General features: G+C 51.4%; 1 protein-coding gene across 8 annotated transcripts in view; it reads right to left on the reverse strand.

Annotated features, from left to right (window-relative positions):
- COL18A1 (collagen type XVIII alpha 1 chain) overlaps nucleotides 1-25,645 on the reverse strand; it is a 219,766-nt gene that overhangs the window by 14,391 nt on the left and 179,730 nt on the right. For 5 of the 8 annotated variants that reach the window (XM_067548600.1, XM_067548596.1, XM_067548595.1 and 2 more), the window contains 20 exons: nucleotides 25,463-25,489; nucleotides 24,686-24,748; nucleotides 24,440-24,526; nucleotides 22,977-23,030; nucleotides 22,590-22,739; nucleotides 21,963-22,016; nucleotides 20,515-20,559; nucleotides 16,469-16,609; nucleotides 15,623-15,694; nucleotides 14,876-14,902; nucleotides 13,811-13,855; nucleotides 9,495-9,557; nucleotides 8,432-8,467; nucleotides 7,921-8,010; nucleotides 6,488-6,517; nucleotides 6,313-6,339; nucleotides 5,433-5,495; nucleotides 3,843-3,917; nucleotides 3,070-3,105; nucleotides 585-638 (listed from right to left, as the gene is read on the reverse strand). In XM_067548600.1, coding sequence (XP_067404701.1) covers nucleotides 585-638; nucleotides 3,070-3,105; nucleotides 3,843-3,917; nucleotides 5,433-5,495; nucleotides 6,313-6,339; nucleotides 6,488-6,517; nucleotides 7,921-8,010; nucleotides 8,432-8,467; nucleotides 9,495-9,557; nucleotides 13,811-13,855; nucleotides 14,876-14,902; nucleotides 15,623-15,694; nucleotides 16,469-16,609; nucleotides 20,515-20,559; nucleotides 21,963-22,016; nucleotides 22,590-22,739; nucleotides 22,977-23,030; nucleotides 24,440-24,526; nucleotides 24,686-24,748; nucleotides 25,463-25,489 — 1,239 coding nt within the window. Of the gene's footprint in view, nucleotides 1-584; nucleotides 639-3,069; nucleotides 3,106-3,842; nucleotides 3,918-5,432; nucleotides 5,496-6,312; nucleotides 6,340-6,487; nucleotides 6,518-7,920; nucleotides 8,011-8,431; nucleotides 8,468-9,494; nucleotides 9,558-13,810; nucleotides 13,856-14,875; nucleotides 14,903-15,622; nucleotides 15,695-16,468; nucleotides 16,610-18,530; nucleotides 19,105-20,514; nucleotides 20,560-21,962; nucleotides 22,017-22,589; nucleotides 22,740-22,976; nucleotides 23,031-24,439; nucleotides 24,527-24,685; nucleotides 24,749-25,462; nucleotides 25,490-25,645 lie in introns of those variants that run through there. The other 3 variants (XM_067548597.1, XM_067548599.1, XM_067548602.1) reach the window with 3 other exon arrangements.

Consider the following 25,645-nt stretch of genomic DNA (forward strand, 5'->3'; position numbering starts at 1 on the left):
TCTAGCTTCAACTTCCAGCCATCGGAGCACGTTAGACCTGCTAGATTGAAGAGCCCATCATTAAATATTTGTTCCCCAGGTAGATACTTACAGACTGTGATCAAGTCACCCCTTAACCTTCTCTTTGTTAAGTGACACCGATTGAGCTCCATGAGGCTATCCATAAAAGACACATTCTCTAAACGTCTCATCATTCTCGTGACTCTTCTCTGACCCCTCTCCAATCTATCAATGCTCTTCTTGAATTGTAGCCACCAGCAGCACTAACAACAGGGCCAAATACAGAGGTAAAATAACCTCTCTGCTCCTGCTCGGGATTCCCGTTTGTGCATCCCAGGATCACAATCACTCAGTTTGCTTGTGAGCATCAGGTGCAAACATTAGCCCAGCGAGAGCTCTCCAACTGATCCAAGCTGTGCAGCACTACCAGTATCCCTCTGAGAGTCTCTTCCTGGAGATGTCTCCATTTCCTTCAGCCAGGGAGGCAACAGGGGGCAGTGCTGGCTAGGGAAAGGAGCATCAGAACCAGTTCACCCAGGGATACGCAGAGAAGAAACCAGAGATGAACTAAGAGAAGGTCTTACCGGTCTGCCAGGAAATCCAATTTCCCCCTTCTGTCCAGGTTGTCCATGCGGGCCCTAAAGGGGACAGCAGGAAAGGAACATGCACTCAGACTGCACATCCATGCAGGAATGACTCTGGGGCAGAAATAGGTGGGTAAGAGGTGCAGCTGGCTCTGTGCTAGACTATTAGCTACAAAGGACAAAAGAATGGAAAAGCCTGGCCATGCTTCATTCCTTTGTCCTCAGCCTGGATATGTGCATTCATAAGTACATAACAACGGCCGTACTGGGTCACACCAGTGGTCCATCTAGCCCAGTATCCTGTCTTCCACCTGTGGCCAATGCCAGGGGCTTCTGGCAGTTGGAGATGTAGGGACACCCAGAGCATGGGGTTGTATCTCTGACCATCTTAACTAAGAACCATTGACAGACACATTTTCCATGAACCTATCTAATTCTTTTTTGAACCCAGTTATACTTGTGGCCTTTACAACATCCTCTGGCAAGGAGTTCCACAGGTTGACTGTGTGTTGTGTGAAGAAGTACTTCTTTTTGTTTGTGACGCCTTTTTCTTGTGTTATGTGAAGGGGTAACACTTCCCTATTTACTTTGTCCACACCATTCATGATTTTATACACCTCTATCATATCCCTTGCCTTAATCATCTCTGAACAGTCCCAGTCTTTTTAACCTCACCTCATATGAAAGCTGTTCTAGACTCCTAATCATTTTAGTTGTCTTCTCTAATTCTGATTTTTGAGATGGGCTGACCAGAACTGCTCACAGTATTCAAAGTGTGGGCATATCATGGATTTATGTAGTGGCATTATGATATTTTCTGTTTTATTATCCAACCCTTTCCTAATGATTCCTAACATTCTGTTTGCTTTTTGGATTGCTAGTGCACACTGAGCAGATGTTTTCAGAGAACTATCCACAATGAATCCAAGTTGTTTTTCTTGAGTGGTAACACCTAATTTAGGCATAATCTTTTTGTATATATAGCTGGGATTATTTTTTTCCAATATGTATTACTTTGCACTTGCCAATATTGAATTTCATCTGCCATTTTGTCACCCAGTCCACCTGGTTTTGTGACATTCCTTTTAACTCTTCACAGAGTTTGAATTAATTGTCTTGAGTAATTTTTTATCATTTGCCAATTTTGCCACCTCAGTGTGCACTCCCAGTACACTATATCCACTGGATCATCCTTGACCCATGCCTGTTGATGACCTCAAAGAATACCAATAGATTGGTAAGGCATGATTTCCTTTTACAAAACCTGTGTTGACTCTTCCCCCAACAAATCGTGTTCATCTATGTGTATAATAATTGTGTTCTTTACTATAGTTTCAACCAATTTGCCTGGTACTGAAGTTCGGCTTACCAGCCTATAATTACCAGGATTGCCTCTGGAGCTTTTTAAAAAAATGGATGTCACATCAGCTATCCTTCAGTCACCTGGTACAGAAGTTGATTCAAGCGATGGCTACATATCACAGTTAGTAGTTCTGTGATTTCATATTTGAATTCCTTCAGAACTCTTGGGTGTATCCCACCTGGTCCTGGGGACTTATTTACTGTTTGATTTATCAATTTGTTCATACACCACCTCTTCTGACACTTCAGTCTGGGACAGTTCCTCAGATTTGCCACCTAAAAGAATGGCTCAGGTGTGGGAATCTCCCTCCCATACACTGCGGTGAAAATGTATGCAAAAAATTCATTTAGCTTCTCCAAATAGTCTTGGCTTCCTGGAGGACACCTTTCATTCCCCCATCGCCTAGTGGCTGACTGCCTCTTTGGCAGGCTTCCTCATTCTCATGTACTTAAACACTTTTTGGCTGTTAGTTTGTGTGTCCTTAGCTAGCTGCTCTTCAAATGCTTTCTTGGTCTGCCTTATTATATTTTTACACTTGGCTTACCAGAGCTTATGCACTTTTCTATTTTCCTCACTAGGATCTGACTTCCAATTTTTAATGGATGCCTTTGTGCCTCTAGCCACCTCTTATTCACCTGTCCATGACAGTGGGGCCTTTCTTGCAGCTCATATAGTGCATGCAAGTTGCCAGCATTGCTCAGCACCGATCCACGGGGAAACCAGGGCTGCTGTTCGCAGTGTCTGAACAGCTGTGGAAGCCACTCTCCTGCTCCTGGCAATCTGACCCTGGCTATAGAGTCACAGGGACTCCTGAGAATGCGCTGGGATTTGCCAAATCTTTGGTTTCTCTTGCCGACTGCCCAGTGTGGTGCTCTCGAATGAGCACTCGATCTGAGCACTGCCCACTTGGGCTGGTGTTTCCATCACAGATCCAACTTCGGTACCTTTCAAACCCGTTTTGAGCAGGACGAAAGGAGGTTGCTGTTTGGATCTTTTCTCCAGCAAAGTGAATAGGAAGACGCGATTCATTTGTGCTACTCCAGTTGTAGTGAACACCTGGCATACAGAGGGCTTGAAAAGCCATCCTTTATTGACATATTAGAGATAGAGCTGCCAACTTACTGCTGGGCCCATGGGTCCCGCCAGCCCTTGCTCACCCTGTGTGCATAGAACAGGAAAAGAATTAGTGCTGTGATGTGCATGTGGCCACCTCACTGGCCCTTCTTGCGGCCATTTCTCCATCACCCCCATGGTCATGTCACATTCCCATCTAGGGGTGCTGCCACCCTGCAGGCAGCCCTCCCTGCGCAGAGGAAAGGAGGAAGCAGCAGGCTGTGCCTGCCACATAATCCCCAGCTCTGCCCATGCTGACCACACCCCATTAACAGCTCTTGCAGGCAGGTGACTAGGAAACATCCTTTCCAAGTGCTCATGTGCCACTGACAACACTCCCCACTCCACTGTAACGGAAACATCTGCAACCCCTCTAGCTGCCCTCCCTCGGCGGGAATGGTGCAGTGCCCTGGCTGACCGTTGGGTGAGGTGTGGGGGGAATGTGAGCTGAAGGAGACAGGTGCAGGGACAGAACAGCAGCAGCCATTGGTTATTGGCTCTAACAGTGCAGTAAGTCCTGACCTGTTGTGGCAGCCCCAAGTCCCCTGGACTGGCACAGGGACCAGGCCTTCCCTGCATCCCATGGCTGGTCAACGCAGCCATTGCCTCGCAGAGGCAGAGAAACCTTCTTGTGCAGCAGAAAGCTCGCCCAAGCAGGCTCCTCCCTGGGGATGGCCATGCCCCTGCTTCCCAAGATGAGGGACTCCAGGCTGCGCTGAGGCGCCTGCACACTGGGTGAGCACCCAAACCAGTCCACCCGGGACCCTGAGCCGGCCCATGACCTTGTCTCCTTTTGTGGCAGCTGCGCTGACCATCCCGTCTGGGCTGATGACCACTCCAGGTTCTCCTTTCTCACCCTGCCAGTAGGAGGGAAAAACAAGCAGGAGTCAAAAGAGACCCAACCTAACAGCAGCTGAGCTCATCACTGACAGAGAGCTGCCTCCCAGAATTTCTCCAACAGACAAACACACAGGGTTGCGCTGGGGCTACACGCTCACCCAGGATGGGGCAGCACACTGTCGCACTGTCCCAAGAGCAGATCAGGACTTAGAGTTACAGCTGACAAACAGATGGGTACTTATGTCCCTTTCCTTTGCTTCTCTACCATCTCTCCAGCCTCCCAGTGTGTGGGAGACCACCGCTTACTTCCATGCCACACACTTTGGGATACGTAAGTATCACTGCTGACGGCAGGGATGAACGAAAAACAATGGCACAAATTATTCATAGATTCTAAGGCCCGAAGAGACTCTTGTGGTCAGCTAGTCAGACCTCCTGCACAGCACAGGCCAGAGACCTGCACTGATAGAATTCCTACAGCAGATCTCTTGATTCAAAAATGGTCAGGGCTAGGGAATCCACCACCACTTTGGGAAATTGTTTTAATGGTTAATTGTTTTAATGGTTAAAAATTTACACTTTATTTCCAGTCTGAATTTGTCTAGCTTCAAATTCTAGCCATTGGATCATTTCAACCATTTGCTGCTAGATTATTAAATATTTGTTCCCCACGTAATCAAGTCCCCCCCTTAACCTTCTCTTTAAGTTAAATACATTGAGCTCTCGGAGTGCACCACTCTAAAGCAGGTTTTCTAGTCCTTTAATCATTCTTGTGGTTCTTCTCTGAACTATCTCCAGTTTATCAACATCCTTCTTGAATTGTGGACATCTTACCTGGACCCAGGATTCCAGCAGCGGTTGCACCAGTGCCATACACAGAGGTAAAATAACCTCTCTACTCCTACTTGAGAGTCCCATTTATGCATAGCTCAGTTTGCTCAGGTTCCCTATGAGCATCAGGGGAGAAAGCCAGCATGGCAAGAGCTCTCTGACTGAGCCAAGCTGTGGCTTCTCAAGGGCATCGTGGAAATCCCGTTACTAGAAACATTTAAAACAAGATTCACCCAACCGCAGCAGGGAGCACTCCAGCACCAGCCGTGAGGATGGATGAGATAAGCCCGGGGGTGATTGTACCCCTTGTGTGTGTCTCATTTTATTCACTGCACTGGCAGAGGGCGTGACTGTTGGATTCACTGGTACCAAGCTGCTGGAAGGAGCACAGCTGCCTTCCAGTCACACCTGGGAATGGTGACTCCTCACAGAGTGATGACTGCCAGCATGGTGGCCTCAGGAGCCTGAGCCGATATGAATTTCCTCGCATGACGGGACTAAAGGAGTCCATGGCTACCGCTGCGAAAGGGCTGCACTTGGTCCTGTCTGCTATGAACTGGGAGCCTACAATAACCCGTCAATGGGAGCTGGAGCCGGAGAGCAGGAACTTTGTAGATACGGGGAACATTACATAGCCACGAATCAAAACCACGGGGCAGAATCACACAGGCAGCACAGGGGAAAGAGACAGGTTGTCCTACCTTTGGTCCTGGAGCACCATGGAAACCTGGGGATCCTGGGTCGCCTTTAGGTCCCACTGGGCCCTGCAAATGGAAGCAGGGAGGAACAGCCATGAAGATGGTGTAGTGACCCACATCACTTCTTTTTTTGCAGTACTGGGGGGGGTTCCCCAAAGGTGGGGCAGGAAGGGAGACTCCTTCCCAGGTGCTATGAAAGTTCAAGCCCACAAAGCTTGCTTGATTTTGTTTGCTTGTTTGAAGCAGCTGATTGCTTTGGCAGGCACGAGTTTGCATTTAACATATTAGACAGGAAAAAAATAAATAAAACGGTTCTGTGATGTATCATCTTGTCTTGCACAGCCTGTGTAACAGGCACGTCTCCAAAGAAAATGCAAGCCACAGAGAGGATTCCCTGGCAAAACCTTTGTCAAGATGCGACTGAGGATGGCAGGGCGCTATACTTACTAAGGGAAAGGGAGTAAAAAGTGACACAGTCCTTTAAAAAAATCTTAAATCTCCTGAAAGTGACAGGAATTGAAATTAACCTGAGCTCTGGCCCAGATCTCAAGCAGCCTCGACCAACACACAGTTTCCACATTCGGGGACCGACTCGGGGCCTTGTGGTGCCACATTAGATACAGTGAGGGGGCCATGTTTCCGGCTAGCGCACGCTGGCTTTGGCTCCAATGGGGCTGCACTGATTTACACCACTGGGGATCTGGCCCAGAGACAAACTCCACATTTGGCTCCAGATGCAAGCTGTGAACACTCCAGATTTGTGGATGTCTGGATTGGGGGGTTTGGTTCAGGCTCCCAGCGGGGTCATGGGTTTCTCAGCACAGGGTTTGGGAACTTTCTCCTTCTCGGGGCTCTGTCAGTAAAGACGTGTAAAGCTACTCACCGGGAAGCCGGCATGGCCTTGTCTGCCCTGAGGAAAGAAACAAGTGACATCTTTAGACTCTCTCTCTTCAGGCACTAGGATAAGTTTAAAATCATTAGTGCAGAAAGGGAACTGGAGCCATGGCCAGAGGCAGGGCTGGCAGGGTGACTGGCGGGGGAAGCTCAGGGCTACGTACCTCAGGGCCTGGCAAACCAGCTAACGCTTTCTAAAAAGGAAAAGATACACATTAGACCGCTGATCCTCGCTTTCCTCCTCCTGCCTGCCTAGGGGAAGCCCAGAATTGACGTACCGCTGACGGAGGGGCTGGAGATCTCCAAAGCCCACTGGAGTCAATAGGAGACTTTCTATTAACTTTGACGGGCTTTGGATCGGGCCTGTTGATCTGCTTGCTAACGGGGATGTCAATTCCTCCCGTTTCCCCAGTGTGAAATGCCGCAACAGAACTAGGAAGGCCATACAGCTGGTTTCTAATGATTTGGTCCTTTCCCATTTATAGACACTTATTCTCTCTGATGCTGACATGACTTTTATCAACTCTGTGGTATTCCCTAGAGCAGTGTTTCTTAACCTGGGGGTTTAGAGGGGTCGCAAGTGCAGAGCTGGTATTGGGGGTGGCAAGAAAGGCAATTGCCTGGAGCCACAGGGGCGCCATGAAACTAAGTTACATGCCTCAGCCCCGTGGGGGTGGGACTCAGGCTTCAGGGGTACAGTAGTTTGGAAAGGTTAAGAACCACTGCCCTAGAGACACACACACGGCATAGGTGCTGTGCTGAAGGTCTCACCAGTTAAAAAGACAAGGCAAACGATCAGCGCTAACCGAGGTTAGGAACATAGCCTCATAAAGACCTTTGCTACGTACTCACTTTAGTTTCTCTTTAACCCTTCCTCTCCCCCTCGGTTTTACAGTTTGTTCTAGCCCATGTCTTTCATTTCTGTTTTCAATTCTTTTTCAGCCCAGACCTTGCCAACACTCGGTCACACGTCCAGTGGCACACCCCAGCCATGTTCAAGATACATACAGTTATTTCCACATGCATGTGGTTGCAACACTGGGGCCTTTGTTTCTCTTTCCTCTTTGTAACCGTTGCCTGGTGCTAGGCAGGGAAGGATTTCCTGATGTGTATTTTTGGTTTTAGCATGGGCCTTGTCTAGCTCCCATGTGTATGCGTTTCACCTCCAGCCAGCCCTGATTTCCTCTTTGCCCAAGCTCTCCCCACTCTTCTTTCCTCGAGTTATCAGCCTCCCAGCGCGCCCGCACTGAGCTGCTCAACACAGCTAACGTTCACACAGCTGATTCTGCAAACCAGCAACAGCTTCCACTGCAACTGGATGAGGGCAGGCAGCACCCAGGCTCTGCCTGGTGTCCCACATCAGCACGAGGTGTAGCTGGGCATGAGCCGTCTGAAGTTCGGATCTCATTACCAGCCCATAGTAACTCACCAGCACCAGGCAAGAACAAAGCCACTCCTCAGACTGGCGCACAACCCAAGGGAACTGGAGCGCAGCAGCCAGGCGTGATTGCTGTGAGGGCGAGTGCAGAGAGGGAACAGGCTGGGCAAAGGGGGACCAGAGATGGGAGAGTGGTCTGTAGGGGCAGTGAATTCTTACCTCATCACTCGATGCATAAATGACCTGCCCCGGGGGTCCAGGGAGTCCAGGGGGGCCTGGGGAGCCCACTCCATCTTGGCCTCGTTCACCCTGAGAAAGACAACTCAGTGCAGGATTCCTTCCTATTGCACCCAACCTCAGCCCAGACCGTGCCCTGCTCCTTGTCCCCATGGGGCCAGGCCCAACCCCCTTCCCTCCCCCAGGGCCAGGGCCCCCACTTCCCAAAGTGGCCTGAGCGGCTGGGCGTGGGGACAAAGTTTTGCAAAAGCCTGGCTTCCTCCCAGAGGTCTGGGAAGCCCAAAGGCTGATGGGCCAGAAGCTGGACTGGGCTGGCATGGAAGGAAGGGTGCTAGCCAAGTAGGGATGTGACACCGTACGTTCAGAATCAGCAAGGGACCAACATCTGCCCCATCGGAACCAGAACAGAGCTCCAGGGGCCAGGGGAGGTGGTGGTGTGTGCTCACTCCCTGGAGAACAGCCATGTGCCCTCAACACCCAGCACAATACTCACCTTGGCCCCCTGGCTTCCCTTGTCGCCCTTGGGTCCCTGCAATGAGAAGTGAGAGTGAGCCGCTGCTTGCCTACACAGACAGCACCCTGGAGAGAAGAACACACAACCGCCACTTTGCAAAGGGGCCTCTTAATTCACACTCCAGGCTTCCAGTCACATGCCAAAGGGGCAGGCTTTGGTACAGACGAGTGTCTAAAGGAGTGTCTAATGCTCCCTTCGGAGGCAAATTAGCCCTCCCTTGGTCTTCAAGGGAACAGCAAACAAGCTTAGACAGGAAGAGCTGGTCCGGAGGCAGCAAAGAGAAATAAGATCTTGGGATGTCTACTGTGACTACCAGGTTTTCCCCTTAGTGACTCTGGGCTGCAAGAGACAAACCTGATGGGGAAGGCGCCATGGCACAGGCGAGCCGAATACTAGAACCAGGACCTGAGGAGGAGCTGAACCTGAGGGTAACCAAATGGGGGTGAAATAGTCCTTCTTGGTGCTAGTGGTAGTTGCAACTCTGATGAGAACGCATCTGCCTCTTGGCACGTCCTGCTCTAGAACAGCAGATGCCCCCCCGTTATCTGCTTGTGGAGTTTCTTTATACACCAGTGCAGTATCTGCACCTGGAAGAAGGAGAGAGGGGCTGGGACAGGGCAGGGCACCAAAAGGAAGAGGAAACCTGGTCAAACATCAGAGCTGAACGGGACCCTCTGGAGCGCTGAGCACTCAATCTGTAAGTGGAGGAGTCTGGGGGGTGGGCAGTGACGATCCAGGGAAGGGCCTTGAACAGCGCAGGCAAGTCTGCTCAGCTGATGGAGAAAGGCTCAGATGCCATTTTATCTGTCTGCAGAGATGACTTCAGCGGCCCTACACTGGCTACAGGGGAGCAGAACATCTGCACGCATCATTCAAACTGTATGTAAAAGTGAGAACAACCCAGGCCCTGCTGTCTGAAGAGGGTGCTATCAGAAACCAGAACTTGCTAAAATCACCCCACTGCAAACAATCCACCCGGACAGGGGCTCTACGAATAATAGAGACTGTAATGTCCACAAACAGCAGCTAGGGTGACACACACCTGAGGTCCTGGGAAACCTTCCAATCCTGGACGCCCATCCACGCCCGGACCGCCAAGGTCTCCCTGGAACACACAGACAATCATAGAGTATTGAGACTTTGCCTTTGGCACAGAGCCCTATTCCTTGAGGCAGGTGGTTCATGTATTCCCAAAGGTCCAGAGAATGGAGGACACATCCCCCCCCCACTCGCTGCCAGTTCTAGGCAGACCCAGTGGAAAGCTTCCTTAAGTCCAGCGGCCCCTCTGGGCAATCTTGCTTTAAGGTCTGGACGAGGTTTTTGGGTGGATTCTGTCTCTCAAGCCCACACATTTTAAGACTCTGCCTGATGACTCTGTTGAGCATTTTGCAATAATCAACATTTCATTCCACCTCGCCACCCTCCTCAAGGGTGTAAATATCTGAACGAGCAAACATGATAGTGTGGGGTACAGGTTTTGGAAACAGAGACTCGGGACTGTCATCATGTATCCATCCATAATAGAGACAAAGCACATTTACCCACACATGCCTGAAGATGCGCTCATGTTACATTTTCTATAAATGCTTCGGTTTTGGTGGTAAGGAGCAGAGGTTTGGCGTGGACATGGTACCTTTGCCAGTTTTCACTGCCCAGGATTTCTGCCGTGCTTCCGACATGGTGGCACAATTGGATCATCTGTAGCATGCAGCCATGAATTTGTTGCCTGTTCAATGACAACAGGGATTGCTGCACTGATGTCACCCAGCAGAGAGAGGAGCATCTATCACAGAATCTTCAACACTGTGCCTTTGCCAAGACCAAAACAGGAAGCCACTGTCTCACAGCCTGAATGCATGGGCAGCTAACAGTCCCGGTACAATATTCCAGTATTGCTCTGCGGTAGCATGGATGTCTATTACAGCTCTCCCTTGGACCAGGAGGGGATGGGTGGGGAGGAATTTCCATAATCACTAGATGTTGCACCCTGTTCAAGATAATGGCACTAGAGTAAGACACATACACCAGTGTTGTTTAATAATACTAATATTCCCATCAGGTTCTCTTTTGTAACCAGCACTGTTTGTTGTACAAGGATGTTGTTGGCCTTTTCATGAGAGATGTCCATATCTTCTCTGTTGATCACCACACCTCCCTGGTTTATTTCAACCAGGGCGTTGCCTCTGCCTGCGATGACTAGCTTGTTCTTTAGTGCGAGTCAGTGGTGAAACTTATTGTCTTGATTGAGTTCTATCAAATTATATCAATCAATGGTTTGATATTTTCTGTAGCCATGAAGACAATTTTCTGTGGAGGTAGCTGTGCGCTTGTACTCAGCAGATACACTCACTTGCTTCTGTAGCTCTGCTAGATCTTGTGGCCCTCTTTGTACCTACCAGTCAAATACAAGATATATGTCGTCTGCTGCTGGCCTCGTGCTCAGCGCAGACTTTGAAATGGGTCACAAAGTCCATGATGATACCACCTATCGGCCAGTGTGCTACTTAAAGAACTGTGGAATCACCAATGACTGTGGAGGTGATTTCTTGTGAAGTATGGCCAGCTGACACTTGTCTCCAGCTGCTTTTTTAGGCTACACTTAGCCTTGGCAGTCCTTATACCACTAAAGTTAATGCTGAGGCTGCTAGAGTAGCAACTCATGTGATAAAAACATTCTTAATGTCAACCTCTCATGAACTTGCTTGCAGGCCGATCACTCTTGAATAGATAAAGCTAGGCTATGTCTACACTGACAGTGGCAAAGTCGCCGCTGTAAGATCGATTTATCTTGATCGACTGAGCGGTCAGTGAAGACCTGCTCAGTTGATCCAGAAGTCGACGTACAAAAACTACCTCCTCAAGTGGCATAGCGCCGCGTCGACAGGAACGCGGTTCCCATCAGTGCAGTGCAGTGAAGATGGCACGCAGAAGAGAAGCACAGAAGTCGACAAGAGTTACGCAAGTTCTTTGCATGCTTTGCATAACTCCCATCGACTGCCACCGAATCGCCAAGGTAAGTGTAGACCAAGCCCTAGTGTCAAATACTTTTGTTGGACCAACCTGCCCATCTTTTTTTTTTTTTTTGTCACTGCCAGTGTCTCTGCTATCCTTGATGTTGTGTCATATGACCATGTGGGCCAGCTATGTTCAAATTCTGGCATGTGTCACAGGGTTCACTCACCGCTAGCGCCGCCTCCTGCTAGCTGTCCTCGGAATTAGCCCCACCAGTCTTGCGCTCTTCCTCCAGAGGGATCTTCCCCCATCTTGTCTCGCCCTGTGGCCCCACTCACTCCCAGATCGGCAGTCTCCTCTTCATGGCTTGGCCCCCCCAGCCAGCTCACTAAGGTCCTCCTCTTCCAGGGAATTCAAAGTCTTTCCAGACCCATTGGCTGGCTGGCATCTCCAATGCCCTTGCTGCTTCCTAGTGACTGGTAGGAGAATCCAGGCCTGCCCCCTGCACAGGGATCCAGCCCAAGCACCCTGCAACGAGCAGCCAAGGTCTCTGCACTGTCATGCCTTTTGCAGCTGTTCCCTGGGCTTCTTCCTATCTGGCTTCCTGCCTCTCTGGGTTTGCCAGCCACCGACTCCCTCCACTCCGGGCGTGACTGCAGCCCACTTCCATGCTGCAGCCCCCATCTGCAGCCAGCTACCTGACTTTACACAGGCCCTGCCTGTTCCTGCACAGCTGAGACTGTTCCTAATTAGCTTCCTCCAGCCTAAAGCTCCTGTTTGCAGCCTCATTAGCTGATTGGGCCCACCTGGCTCTTGTGGGGAGCACACCCCATCACAGGATGTCATCTACAATGACCCAATGGGGTGCCACTCTGACCACTGACTATGTCTGTTATTGCCTCCTGGTGCTTAGTGGGGTCTAAAGGATTGGTGTGCAGCTCTAGCTTCTTCACTGGCTCCCCTGCCCCATGCAACTGCAGCAATCTTGGATTTAATTTCTTTGGCGAGTTCTTGTATTTGTGTCTCACTGGTATCATTCATGTTTGCAATGTCTTCCACCAGGTGGCGGTCAAGAGCCCAAGTCTTGAGCATCTCTGGTTACAGGGTAATCCCTTCCACAACTCACGAATGGACTCTTCATATTCCTGGAACACGGGGCAAGACATACTCATCCTTTGTGAAATTGCTCTAAGATGCTCTCTGGGATGGATTCCATGAATCGCTGGTAACGTAACCCTTACTGGAGTCCTGGGCATGGTTAATAGCATGAACCGAAGTAGGCCTGGTCTTGGCTGAATAACAACACACTAAGGATTAGCTAATCAAGTAAGCACCTTCATGACCAGAGAGGATGGTACAAGAACACCCAGAGTTTTCAAGTAACAACACAAACAAATCCCTAAGAGGTGGCACAGGAACACAGGGGGCCCTGGTAAGATGAGGGGGGGATGACAGGATAATGGATGAGGATGTTTTTTTTTGAACTAGAAGGGTACAAGGTACAGGAGAATAGCAAAAAGCATATGGAATGGAATGCGTAACTTGTGTGTACCAATGTATAAAAGCAGAGTGAAAGGAGGGGCATCTTTGTATCAGCCAAGCACACAGCATCCTATTACTTTATTGAGCCTTTACTTTGTCACGGCACACGAGTTAGTGTCCCTGTGACCCACCGGACATGGCACTAGTACTGTGCTTTGCTAACAATAAACCTGGCCACGTGCCTCCGCTACCCAACTGAGCCTGTGGTTTTCTTTTATGAGTAGCATTGAGGTCTATGAATCAACACGCTGCACTCTCTGCTAGTGCCACTAACTCCGGAGCTCCGGAAACACACCGCAGAACTACTAGCACTGGGCAGAACCAGCGTGCCCAGCTGCAAAAATGTAAGGCAGCATCAGCATCACCGTTTCTAGATGCACCGGCTGCTCTCCTCCCCTCTATGCTCTTACATACATTCTCATGTCTCAGTTCAGGGTGAGGTGGGAGCATAGCAGCAAAGTACACGGCTAATAGAGACATCACATGTGTACGTCTGAGCTAATTATGTTCCATAACAAAATATTAGTCTGAAGTTTTCATTAAAAAATAACGGAAATTCAATGAAAGTGGTTTCACTGTCACCTGGCTTGTCAGTCAGGAGGGGGAGATATTAAATGTCCACATTTCAAAATGCTCAGCAGTGACAAGGCATCAGCAGGCAGTTTCTCTGAATTTTGGGTCTTGAAATTCAGAATCCACAAAAAAAAAAAAAAAAAAGCCCCACCACACTATATGAACACTAGAACACTGTACTGCCCAAAACCTGCATTTGGTTCCTGGTCTACTCATGGACCTCTCCTCCCTCCAGCTAGAACTTATAAGAATGGGTTGAAGATTTTCTGAAGCTGTATGAAGTGATCCTACCTTTTGTCCTGGCAAACCAGGCAGCCCAGGGCTGCCAGCGTCTCCCTGGAAGATAAAAAACAGTAGATAAGCAGTAAGTAGGAGCTCTCCTGCGTGCAGTATGGAAAATGTGTGCTGGAAATGCACCGTGCTGCAGTTGCCCAGAACACCTCGCGGATCAGATACATGTGGGGGCCAAGGTGCTGACAGCCACAATCCGTGTGTGTCCATGCCATGACTCACCAGCACTGCCCTTCTTTCCAAGACGAAGATTTCTCAAGGCACAGAGGGCAGTCTGATGGCGAATTCCCAATGATTCAACAGGAGCCAGGCCCCTACTTGCCTTGTGTGCCGTGGGAAATCTTCCCCCCAGGCTTTCAGAGCGCTCCTGGGGATGGGGCGGGGTTTGTCCCCGAACATACACAGCTCCTGGCTGGGAGTGGGGCAGTCTCAGCAGAAGACCTGAGCCAGAGAAACGATGAGTACCCAGGAAAGTCCAGAGGGGACATCCTGGCTCCAGTAAACTCAGTGGCAAAATTCCCTTCACTCCAGCGGGGCCAGGATTTCTTCCCATGCGTCTCCCATGCAGACTGTCGGATTGTGGGGCAGGGCTCGGCTGGATAAAGCATAACAACACACAGCTCTGGGTAATATAGACAGACCAGTCAGCGCTCAGACCGGACCAGACAAAAGCTGGCCAGAACGATTACACAGAAAGGCTATGGCTCAATTTTTGACACAATATCAGGCTATTCTCACTCATTCTGGCTATTCTCTCCACTGACCCTCCTGTATTTCTCCTGGGGCGTTCTGATGTGATGTGTTCAATGCATACAACACAAGAGGGCAGCATCTTCTGTCACACACACCAGACTGGAGAGCCCAGGCGAGTAGGGACAATTCCCCACTCTGCGTAGGAAGGGGAGCCCACCCAGAAGATCACTCCTGTGGGACGGGAGTTAGATCAGCCCCAGGGACTGGCCCTTTTACCAGAGGAAACATCTCACTGTACTGGTTTGCTGTGGCAAAGCAACCCATGTCCTACCAGGGCAGGCAGGTACAACGAGATTCACAATGGTTCCTGACCTTGAGTCCAGGGTGTCCCAGTGGCCCCTGTATGAACAGTGAATAAACACAAGGAAGGAGCCGAATGAACATTGTCCCCTCGGAAAGCCCCTGAACCGCTGGGTACTTTGTGGTTTGTTAATTTCACTGCAGAAGGACACCAGCAGAGTCCCCAGGATCACATGCTGCCCCCAGGGGGAGGAGGGCGGGAGACCATCGCTCACTCCCAACCAGCACCAGCAGCAGACAGCTCTTCACAGCATCCCCGCCCCTCCCCTGCTCTGCAAACACCTGCCCCGTTTGCTCACACGGTGTGGTGAGAGTCCACAGAGCCAGCCAATAAGGTGGCACCTACAGACAAGGTCCCCGGCTTGAGAGCTAGATGGCTTGACTTGCCCTCCAGCTGCAACCGCTAAAACAGTGCCTGGGAGACAATGCAAGTGCCCCCCGCAGCAATGCACCATGGGTTAAATCCTGAGTCACTGCCGACTGGGGCCAAGCCTTGCAAACTAGCCTGCAGGAGGTCTGTGTGGGCACTGCACAGCAAGCTGACCCGCAGGGGGTTGGTGGGGGCACTGCCTGGCAAGCTGGCCTACAGTGGCCATACCCTGGGGTTGGCAGCTACAGGCTAGAGTGGCAGGCATGAAGCCCACGGTCATGGGGGCCATTTCCTAGCTTAGCATCCTGTGCAGTGCTTGGTTTCCAGGCAGGGTGGAAGACCCCTCTGGAAGGGAGAGCTAGAGTTAACCAAAGGCCATGGGGACTCACCTGCGGCCCTCCGGGTCCACGTTCTCCAGGAACGGTGCAAAGGAATGGCATCCCCGAGCCTTCCATGTCGCCCTGGGGTGACAAACACGTGGTGAGATGCACACAGCCCACTCAGCCGCCCGGCACGGGAGCATGGGCGGGGGCACGGGAGCATGGGCGGGGGCACATGAGCCAAGCTGCTCTGCAAGGCAGAAATCACAGCAAGCTAACCGCAAACGGGAGCAGTTTGAGCTGGGAGTCCCCGTACCTAGGGGGCAGCTAGGGCCTAGCAGTTAGCTTAGCCTTTTCTTCTTCACATAGCGAAGCGGCTGTCAGATGTGGGACCCGTGGCATGGCACGCAGCCTTGGGGCTGGGACAGGAGAACTGGGCATCCACCCAGAGGGACATGGTCACTGCCAACAGGCAGAGCCCCCAGAGAGCAGGCCCTTTCCCCACCCCGTCCGCCCCTGGAGCAGGGAAAGGGAAAGGCTCCCCAGTCAGCAGGAGGACCCCAGAGCTCAGCCCCCTGTAGTGCAAATGCTCTGTCCCAGTCACACTGCTGCAAGGCCTGGCAGCTCAAATGCACTCGGCTACGGAGCTGCAGGTCAGGGCGGGGGGCTGGGCACACACAACTCAGCCCAGAAACGGCTTCCTACAGACAAGAGCTGAGAGCCCATCAAGTTCCCAATGGAGGACCCAAAGCAGTCACCAGAGCGTGCAGGCAATGGGCTCCCCACAGGATGCCTTGGGCACAGCCCTTCCAGAGCACGCTGGCAACACGCTCCCCGCAGGACGCCCGCTAATTGATGGCAGGAAGGATCAGTGTAAGGATTTAAATCTGCTTAACAGCCACGGCTAGTACTTACAAATCCAGCCTCGTAGCCTAGCCCAGGAGGTCCGGCAGGGCCTGGGGGACCCGGCTGTCCTCGTGGTCCCATAGGTCCAGGAAGGCCTGCCAGCCCGGTTTCCCCTGCGGCTCCGGCCAGCCCCATCTCGCCCTTACTGCCCTGCAAGTGGGAACAAAAGGAACCCAATCACACAGACAGGTACAGCCCGAGCTCTGTGGCCACAGAGCCCGCAGGGAGAGGGTAGCTACAGGGGCACACGTGCCCCCATCTCCTCAGAGCAATGGGATCTAACAGCCCGGAGCCAAGGGGAGTGACTTCCCACTCCCCAGCCGAAAGCACAGCACAAACCAAGTCTGAGCAGCAAATCTGACAAACAAAACAAGCGACTCAAGGCTACAAAGGCCTGAGAATTATGTCAGTTACCAGGACTTTCCCAGCCGGTCCCAGCCCCACCTACACAGGTAGGTTTGATAAGAAACACAGGCATGTTCCGGGTGAACGCGCCAGACATGACGAGGGCAGGTTCTGTGTCCTCACAGCTCTGCTGAGGCTCCCTTCCCCTGATCTGCAGCACCCCATCTCCTCGCCTGAGCAGAAACTGCTGGTCCCACCCTCGGATCTCAAGACTAGTGCTTTTTGCAGTGTGGGAAACGTCCCCGGGAGAGGGGCAGCTGGTGTGAAACTACCAACCTATGTTTTCCTTGGGAAATGCTACTCAGAAGACTGCCGGGTTGGAAAGCCAATGAACTGAGCCAAGGTGCCTCTCCAAACACATACAAGGAAGCAAGGGACCAGCTAGCTCCCACTGCAAGTTACATGCGCAGATCTCTCTTTTTTTAAAAAAACAAGAAACTGCAGTGTCTCGTAGTGCAACTCCCAGGAGCTCAGAACCAATGTCCCTGGGCTAGCCCAGCCCCCTGCAAGCTTTTCTCCCTGGCCATTCCAGGGGGAGCTGCACTCTGAAGTTTGCCTGTGACATTTCTCTGTCTTTGCTTCTCTCTCACTATGAGAACGTTAAGGGTCATGCAGACACTGAGCAATACAGAATTAAAAGACCCTCCAGAAGGAGCAACATTAGACGGGAATTGTGAACTACGTTACACACACGTTATTAACTACTCAGACGACAATAATGAAAAGATCAGCATTTCAAATGCTTTCCTACTGAACAAATGCCTTTATAAGTACCTATACACCAAGTACCTATACACACTAGAGAGACATGCCATTAACCCAGACATGCAATTAACCCAGGGACAGATGCTTCTGTCTTGCTTTGCCTCAATCTTATAATAGTTGCGCTATGTTGCCAGCAGACTTTTTTCAGTACAGCAGCTCTTTATGTTCAGTAACACCTGGTATTTTCACTTATCTCTTGGGAAAAAAATTTCCAAACAATTCTGTAGCATTAAAAGTGTAATTCCATAATCCACATCACATGCTCCCTCACCCCGCGATGCAAAGAACGTGCTCAAATCACGCATGGTTGTGCAGTTTGGATGCACTGGACTCAAATGTTGGCAATAGCCTCCTACAAATACAAGCTGAAAGAGCATGGATTTGCTATCGATAATCTGACATGCAGATACACTCAGGGCAATTGGATTGAAGCTACTTTCCTTACTACGACTATGTTATTTTCGACAGCGAGCGCTCTGAGACACATGCAGCTATCTAAGCCATGCCATCCGCAAACAAGCCCAGAACCTTTACCTCAATGCTGGCCGCTCCCACAGGTGGGGATGTGGCGTAGTAAGAAAGCAACTCTAGCAGGTAGGAAGGGATAGGAGGCAGTTTGCTCTGATTAGATGGGAAAAAAGTGAGTGGAGACAGAAAAGTGACAAGAGAAAAGGAATCACTCCTAAATAGCCCTTGTGCCAGAGTGGACAACACACTCCCCCGGGGCTCCAAAGCAAGGCTTTGCTGGGAAACCGGCTCGTGACTTCATATTAGTGTCTTCCGCTACATCTGCTTCAGACACCACACGAGAACTAGCCAGGAGCTAAAACCCAGGAGCCAGTTCCTGCCCTCTCTGGCATTAATCAATGGAGCTCTGTCAACTTCACACCTTGAAGCCAATCTGCACCAGCTTCGGTATAATGGATTTTGTATTTTGGGATGATATAGCTGAGGTTACTCCTGCTTTGAGCAGGGGGTTGGACTAGATGACCTCCTGAGGACCCTTCCAACTCTAATATTCTATGATTCTATGATCCACGCGCTCGCCTTGGGGCCCCCAGCAGAGCGCCTATGTGACTGGAGCAGCGCAGACCTTGTGCCCACCCTGTATAGCAGAGCAATGCATCTCACCCTCTCCGAACAGTGGGGGATGTGCCCCGGAGAGCTAAAGTTTTAGGCCCCGATTCTGGCAAGCACTTAGGCACACTTTTAACTTGAAGCCTGCATGGCTTAGTCCTGTGGCCGAGTCACAATGGACACAGCGCGTGTCCCAGTGCTTTGTGGAATCGCTGCCTCAGCCCAGGGCTTCTGCACTCCTGATGCTCAGCAGGGCCACAAGGGTTGGTTTGGTTTTGTGGTTGATACTCACAGGCCCTCAGAAGGAGCATGTCCCCTTCCAGGCCACATACTGCCCTCCCACAGCCAAGGGACAGGGCCAGGCTGGTAACAGGCATCACATCAGTTATACGTGCAATCTGGAGAGCGTGACAGAGGAAAGAGGAGTGACAGAACAGAACATTGCACCAGCGGTGGGCATGCAGGGAACGGGACCCACAGTGGGTAATCAGAAGACTGAAGGAGCCATCCAATTGGCCAAGGGCAAATGGCCGATATGGTAGGTGCCAATACACTGTCTTCACATTCCTCTGTGCACTGCCAATCAACTGGGGAACTGCTGTTTCAGGAATGGCAATTGCTTTAAATTAGCTGGTCAGCACACCTTTTCTGATGTGCATCAGCCCCTGTATTTGATTCTGGATTACTATTTCGAACAGGGCACCTCCTCTGCTATTTGAACTCCGCACGTTGGAACCCCACTGCCAGTTTTGCAACACTGTATGTTTCCAGTGTTTTGAAATTAGACTGAGTTCATTCTACGTGGTGCATCCATTGAAAAAACACCACGCATAACCTTTCCCGAGCCCAAAAACAGAAGTTTTGTTTTCTTGTTGGCTCTGGGATGTGGCACGTCTCTGAACAAAATAAAAACAATAATGAAAGTTAAACAGAGACCCAGCAACTTGATGGAGAAACTGTAAAGCAAATGGTTTTTTCAATATGGATTTTTTTTAACGTTTAGATAATGTTAAGGTCCCATTTCAGTTTAAAGCACAAACATCTGAAGAGTGACTGTCAAAAGGATGCCCTGAGGGTAGTAAGGCAAGGCACGGAATTTCACTCATAAGAGGATAGAGTAAAATTACACACAAGTGAGTGTTTGCAGGATTGGGACCTTATCCCACAGCAGTGACTCCACATTGAGCGCATTGAGTGTATTAGTTAAAGAAATATTTCCACTTGCCACACTGTCAGCTCAGCTAGGACCATGATGAACCAGGAGCCAAACTGTGCAGACACACATGGGACAAGGTCTTGCAGCAAGACCGCCCCCATGCAGACACAGTGGCTGGAAGACAGTGTTGCTTTCTGACAATCTCGGTGAGGTCTGATGTATCCTTGTTTTCTCCTGGCCAGTGTCTAACATTTGCTGCCGTGGGCTGCTGCTGCCGCGGGCTGCTGCTGCCGCACGGGGGTCAGGGTCCCCACTTCACAGGCGAGGAAGGCAAAGCACAGCTTGTTTCCTGATCAGCATCAGCAATCAATTCAGTAACGGAGCTGACCACAAGATCTGCGGCCCCTGGGCAGTGCCCTGGCATCACGCTGCCTGACATCACTCAGGAAACATGCAAGCAGCACATCACAACGTTGCACGTTTTCCCCATCACTTCCTGACCTTGGCTGGGTGCCTGGGTGGGAAGCTGCAGATTGGAACTGAAATGAGAGCAGATCTATCCCACTTGGAATCTGGGGGCTGCACTAGCAGGGGCAGAGGCCAGTAAGATCTCAGAGCTAGACAACAATTCTCAGGGGGTGGATTACTGTACCTTGGGTCCAGGAGCTCCGGGGAGGCCTAGATCTCCGGGGTCCCCCTGGGAACAAAAAGGGAAGGAAGCGTGAATTGTCGGAGTGACAGTGCTGCAGGCCAGGCAGGAGGCACAGAGCAGCTCCAGGGAGCACAGTGGGGACAGCTACGTGCCAGTCTGGTCCGGTGGCACATTAGGACAGCTGGTAGGATGGTGTAACCTGGAAGCCTCGGAGGGCTACCTGTTCAGAGAGTTCCTAGGAGCCCTTTCTCGACCCACAAAGAGCTCTGGATACAGCATTACTCCACACGGCATGAGCTGCAAGCCTGGGGACGTTTCTACCAGCAGAGCTACCACAGCTCCATGCAAGAACCAATCCTGAGGAACTGGGACTGCTGCCAGAGCTACTAGAAGAGCTTCCTCCACCTTCCCCCGCCAAGAAAGCTACAATCATTTCCGTGAACAGAGGTCTGGGCTCTGATCTCTGTGAACACTCTCTCCACATGGCACAGGAGGCAGCCCTGGAGGAGTGCGAGAAGCAGAAACGATCCTTCAGGTGTGTGGCTAGCACCCCGAGACTCCTGCCAGGACCAGTGAAGATCTGCAGCAGGCTTATGCAGCCAGCCTTGCACCTGCTCCATGCAGTGGCCATTGGAGGGGTCTCCGCACATCCGACACTCCGCCCACTAGGGGCAGAGGCACCAATTATAGTTCAGATTCAGCCACAATGGCAGGCTGGGGTACCCTGCTGCACCCAGCTCGGAAACGGGAGTCTGGGGCAAAGGGGCGTGGCAGCCTCAGGTTTGCGCTCCCTGGACAAGGACGGGGAGTCGTACATTCCCGACAGCCTACGTGGACCAACATCAGGCCGAGTCAGTGGCTTAGCACCAGGCTGCCATCAGCTGCGGGCCAGCTGGGCAAGGCAGTGGCCAGCTTAATGGGGGGGTATGAGATGGGCGAGTTGCTTTATTTTCCACCCCGATAACTGCATTTCCTGCCGTGCCTCCTTCCCTGCCCCTCTCTGTCCATCGATTCCACTTGCTTGGCACAACATCAGCTCCATGCAAGTTCCCCACAGCACTTCGCCACTGACACCCGCGTTGGCTGAGCTTGCTCCTGAATGGGGACTTCTTAGGAGGCTGCGTTCTTTGTGTTATCCTACCGCCTAGAAGCTCCAGGCATGGTCCTGGATTCCTTTGTGCCAGGTGCTGCACAAACACAGAGCAAGGCTGAATAGCTGCAGTCGGATGCACTGCACTGGCCAGCCTGCAGCTGTCACTGGCCATGCAGCCCACATGCACGTTTCACTACCACAAGCAAAGGGGTCCTTGTGCCGAAAGCTTCTATGACTCCAGGCAGGGCTCGGGGCAGGACAGGGCCACCCTGAGGCTCTTGCCTGCCCCTAGCCAGCATGTTACTGTGAGAACTCTGTGGTTCTAGCCCGCGCCACGTGAAGAGGGGCCACGAACCTGTTCTCCGCGAAGCCCAGGCTGGCCAGCCAGCCCATCTTTTCCTGGAGGACCCTGCAAAGTGACAGAGAGTTAAGCTCAGTTTGAGGAAACGTTTAAGAACTGCCATTTTCATGCTGGTTTGCTGCATTGATCCTTTATGTGTCAGAGGAAAAGACCCACCTGCCCTCAGTGATACATGGCCACCACAGTGCACATTGTCAGTCACACCTGGGGCTTACTTCAGCTTTCGATGATTTACTCATGGTACACCGGGCTACTAGCCAGCCACGCCCGCAGCCCAGGCTGTTACCTACACTGGGCTATTCGCCAGCCACGCTGAGGCCCAGGGAGAGGTCACCCACTCCTAGAGCTGACATGTTTCCTCGGGTATCTTTATCCTCTGACCACCTGCCATGTTGTCAGCCAGGGTCTGCGTATGGCTGCTGTGCGTGCATGCCAGGCGTCAGTCCGCACCGAATTCCGACAAGAAGCCGTGCCCCCCTCCTCTGCTGACCAGACACAGCAAGACCCAGAAGGCTTGTCCTAGCCCTGGAACTGCCCAGAATCAGGCCCTTAATACCGGCAGGCACCAGGAGCCTTGGAGCACGTCATCGTCATCATCCCCCACCCCCGCTCCACACTTACTGGTGGCCCTTGGGGTCCGGGGAAGCCATCTCTGCCTGGCAGACCAGGGAGGCCAGGAGGTCCTGGAAGCTCAGTGCTGTTCAGCCCAAATCTTCCCGGTTGTCCTGGCAGGCCGGGCACACCAGGAGGCCCGGGAGGCCCTGGGGGGCCCTGCAACAGAATAAATACTGTTTGGCGGCATGTGGATACACATCAAGCACCTGCCATCTTCTCACACGCCTGCAGGACCATCCCCAGACATTGGTTGGGCTGGGGGTCCCTCAGCGCACCACACCTGGTGCCGCTCATCGTGGCAGTCTTTAGAGTGCCACCTGTGTCCAGGGCTAATTAAATTAAATCTTAAAAACGCAACCACAGCAGCCCACAGCCCTGAGCAGCCACACTCACCCGGAAGCTATCCAGATCTCCTCCAAACCCGGAGCCTTCCATGTCGATGAATGTCTGGAAAAAAAGCACATGGGCACAGAGGGGTCTCCCCCATTTCCATGGCACTGGGCAGCCCAGGTGTAGGGGAGGCTGCACGCATTGCCAGCAGGGACTCGGCCCTGGTTCGCTGGAGCGAGAGGCTCAAGGGCCTGTACCTCCCACCCAGCCAGTCTCCTGAACTAGCAGAAAGCATCTCTGGGGAGGTGGAGAGAGTCAGACTGGGTGTGGGGAAGAACAGTTCCCTATTCACAATAGCCACAGAAAGCAATGCGGTCTGATTACAGAGGGCAGACAAGCCTCAGAGGCAGGGACCCAGCACAAGACTTGGATGCTGCCTAAACTCCACTTATAGTAAGGCCTGAGTGGGGCTGAAGAGGTGGCCCAGACCTTGGTCGGGACTCTGTGTAACAGCCATTTCCCTGAGCCTTTCTGCAGCATGTCTAGGAGATCCAGCCTGCTTTCCCTGGCAGTGCCGTGTACACAGCGTGTGTCTAGGGGACCTGGCCTGCTTTCTCTGGCAATGCCATGTGAGCAGCTTGTGTCTAGGGGACCCGACCTGCTTTCTCTGGCAGTGCCACGTGAGCAGCGTATGTTTACGGGAACCTGGTCTGCTTTCTCTGGCAGTGCCGTGTGCGCCGTGTGTCTAGGGGACCTGGCCTGCTTTCTCAACTTTTATGCTAGAGCATATAATCATTTGTAATATATTATAAACGTGTAAACGCTTTGACTGTTGTATCATGACATGATCTAATATGATGTGACATGACAACAATGTCAAAACATTTGGACTGTTATATTATATTACAAATGACAATATAATAGAGTTTTATTTTATATTTCATTTTATTTTATAAATTGGCAATTGGTTTTAGACTTGGTAGACAATGGGTAATTATTGGCTTGGTAACTGATACTTTGTATACGCAACTCGTATTGTAACTGGTCATTTCCTATTGTAAATGGTATATATAAAAACAATGTAAAGTGATAGAATTTCCTATTGTAATTGGTATGAAAATAAAAATAAAATTTAAAATACAATAAATGATAGGACATATTATACGATGATATGACACAGTAGTCTAAATGTCTGGATTATATAAGACTGAAACAACATATTTTCACCTCATTGAAAGGAATAAATTCAGTTTTTCACTGAAAATTGATGAAACTGGTAAGTTCCCATGGAAGGCTTTGATTTTGTGGGATCGGCATTTTCCAACAATAAAGCGCTGCAGAGAGATAAACTTTAAGCACCAAGCTGGAGCTGCTCCATTCTGCTAACTTGGCAGCGAGTGTCAGCTATGCCAGCTGCTCAGTGCCGTGGCAGGAGCCGAGCTCTCTGTGCCCCTCTCAGCAGGACAGTCCTCGGCCCTAAAGCCGCACGCCAGGTCTGCATCAGGCACAGGTCCCCAGGAACGTACCAGCTTGTCCTGTTTGGAAGAGAGGCCTGGTGTCCCGGGTGGTCCGGGCAGTCCAGGGGGGCCTCTTGCGCCAACTCCAGGTTCACCCTAAGCATACAGAAGAGATGACAGAGCTTGTAACACAGGTTCTATGTTACTCCATTGCACGTTAGCCAAACAAAGCAGGACAGTTCCAGAGATGCCACACCTGGGGCCAGTTAGACCCTCACTATCTGCCACCGTGCAGCCCACGTGCCAGAAACTCACCTTCTCCCCCTTGAGGCCGGGCTGTCCGGGAGTTCCAGGGAATCCCTGGGGCCCAGTGTCACCCTGCAAAGGGAAACAGCGAGACTGATGGAGAGCCAGAGCCAAGGGCAGTTCTAAGTCACACAACACAGAATCAGAGCAATGCAGAGCTGCCTGGGACCTCGAGAAGCCATCTAGCCCGGTTTCTGTGCTGAGGTAGAGCCAAGGGAACCTAGACCATCCCTGGCAGGGGTTTTTGTCCATCCTGCTCTCCAGTGGCGGGGATTCCACAACCCCCTTGGAAGCCTGTTCCAAAGCGTAACTACCCTGAGAGCTAGAAAGCTTTTCCTAATATCTCACCTAAATCTCCCTTCCTGCAGATTAAGCCCATTACTTCTTATCCTACCTTCAGTGGACATGGATGACAATTGATCACCATCTTCTTGATAATAGCCCTTAACATATTTGAAGACTGTTTTCAGGTTCCCCCCCGAGTCTTTTCTCAAAACTAAACACGGCCAGAACCGGACACAGCACTGCAGCTGAGCCATGACAGTGCCCAGCAGAGCAGGACGACGACCACCCGTGTCTGACATAGGACACCCGTGTTAATACACCCCCCAACGTTAGTCTTTGTCGCAGGCGCAGTCTAAGCAGCATTCCTCGAACACCCTGACACGTCTGCAACGGAGTGTGCTGCTGGAGGTGCTGTACACACGCCGGAGCACGTTTCAGTGACTGACACACTGACACAAGCATGCCGGTGTTGAGAAGAGGGAAGCAAAGAGTAACACTTACAGGTTTCCCATCTTCACCAGGATCCCCCTAGAGTCAACAGAGATGGCAAGGAGTCAATGAGACAGACTTTGCCAGGTTGCAGATAGAAGTTCACCACGCTGCCACCCACTCCAGACTGCCACTGGCTCCTCTGAGTACTCCCCACGCCCTCTCCCCGGCTGCCCCAGGGGCTTTGGTAGGATT

Source organism: Emydura macquarii, unplaced genomic scaffold (genome assembly GCF_026122565.2).
Source record: "Emydura macquarii macquarii isolate MOO-44397 ecotype Brisbane River unplaced genomic scaffold, CSIRO-AGI_Emac_v2 contig_1253, whole genome shotgun sequence".
NCBI lineage: Eukaryota > Metazoa > Chordata > Testudines > Chelidae > Emydura > Emydura macquarii.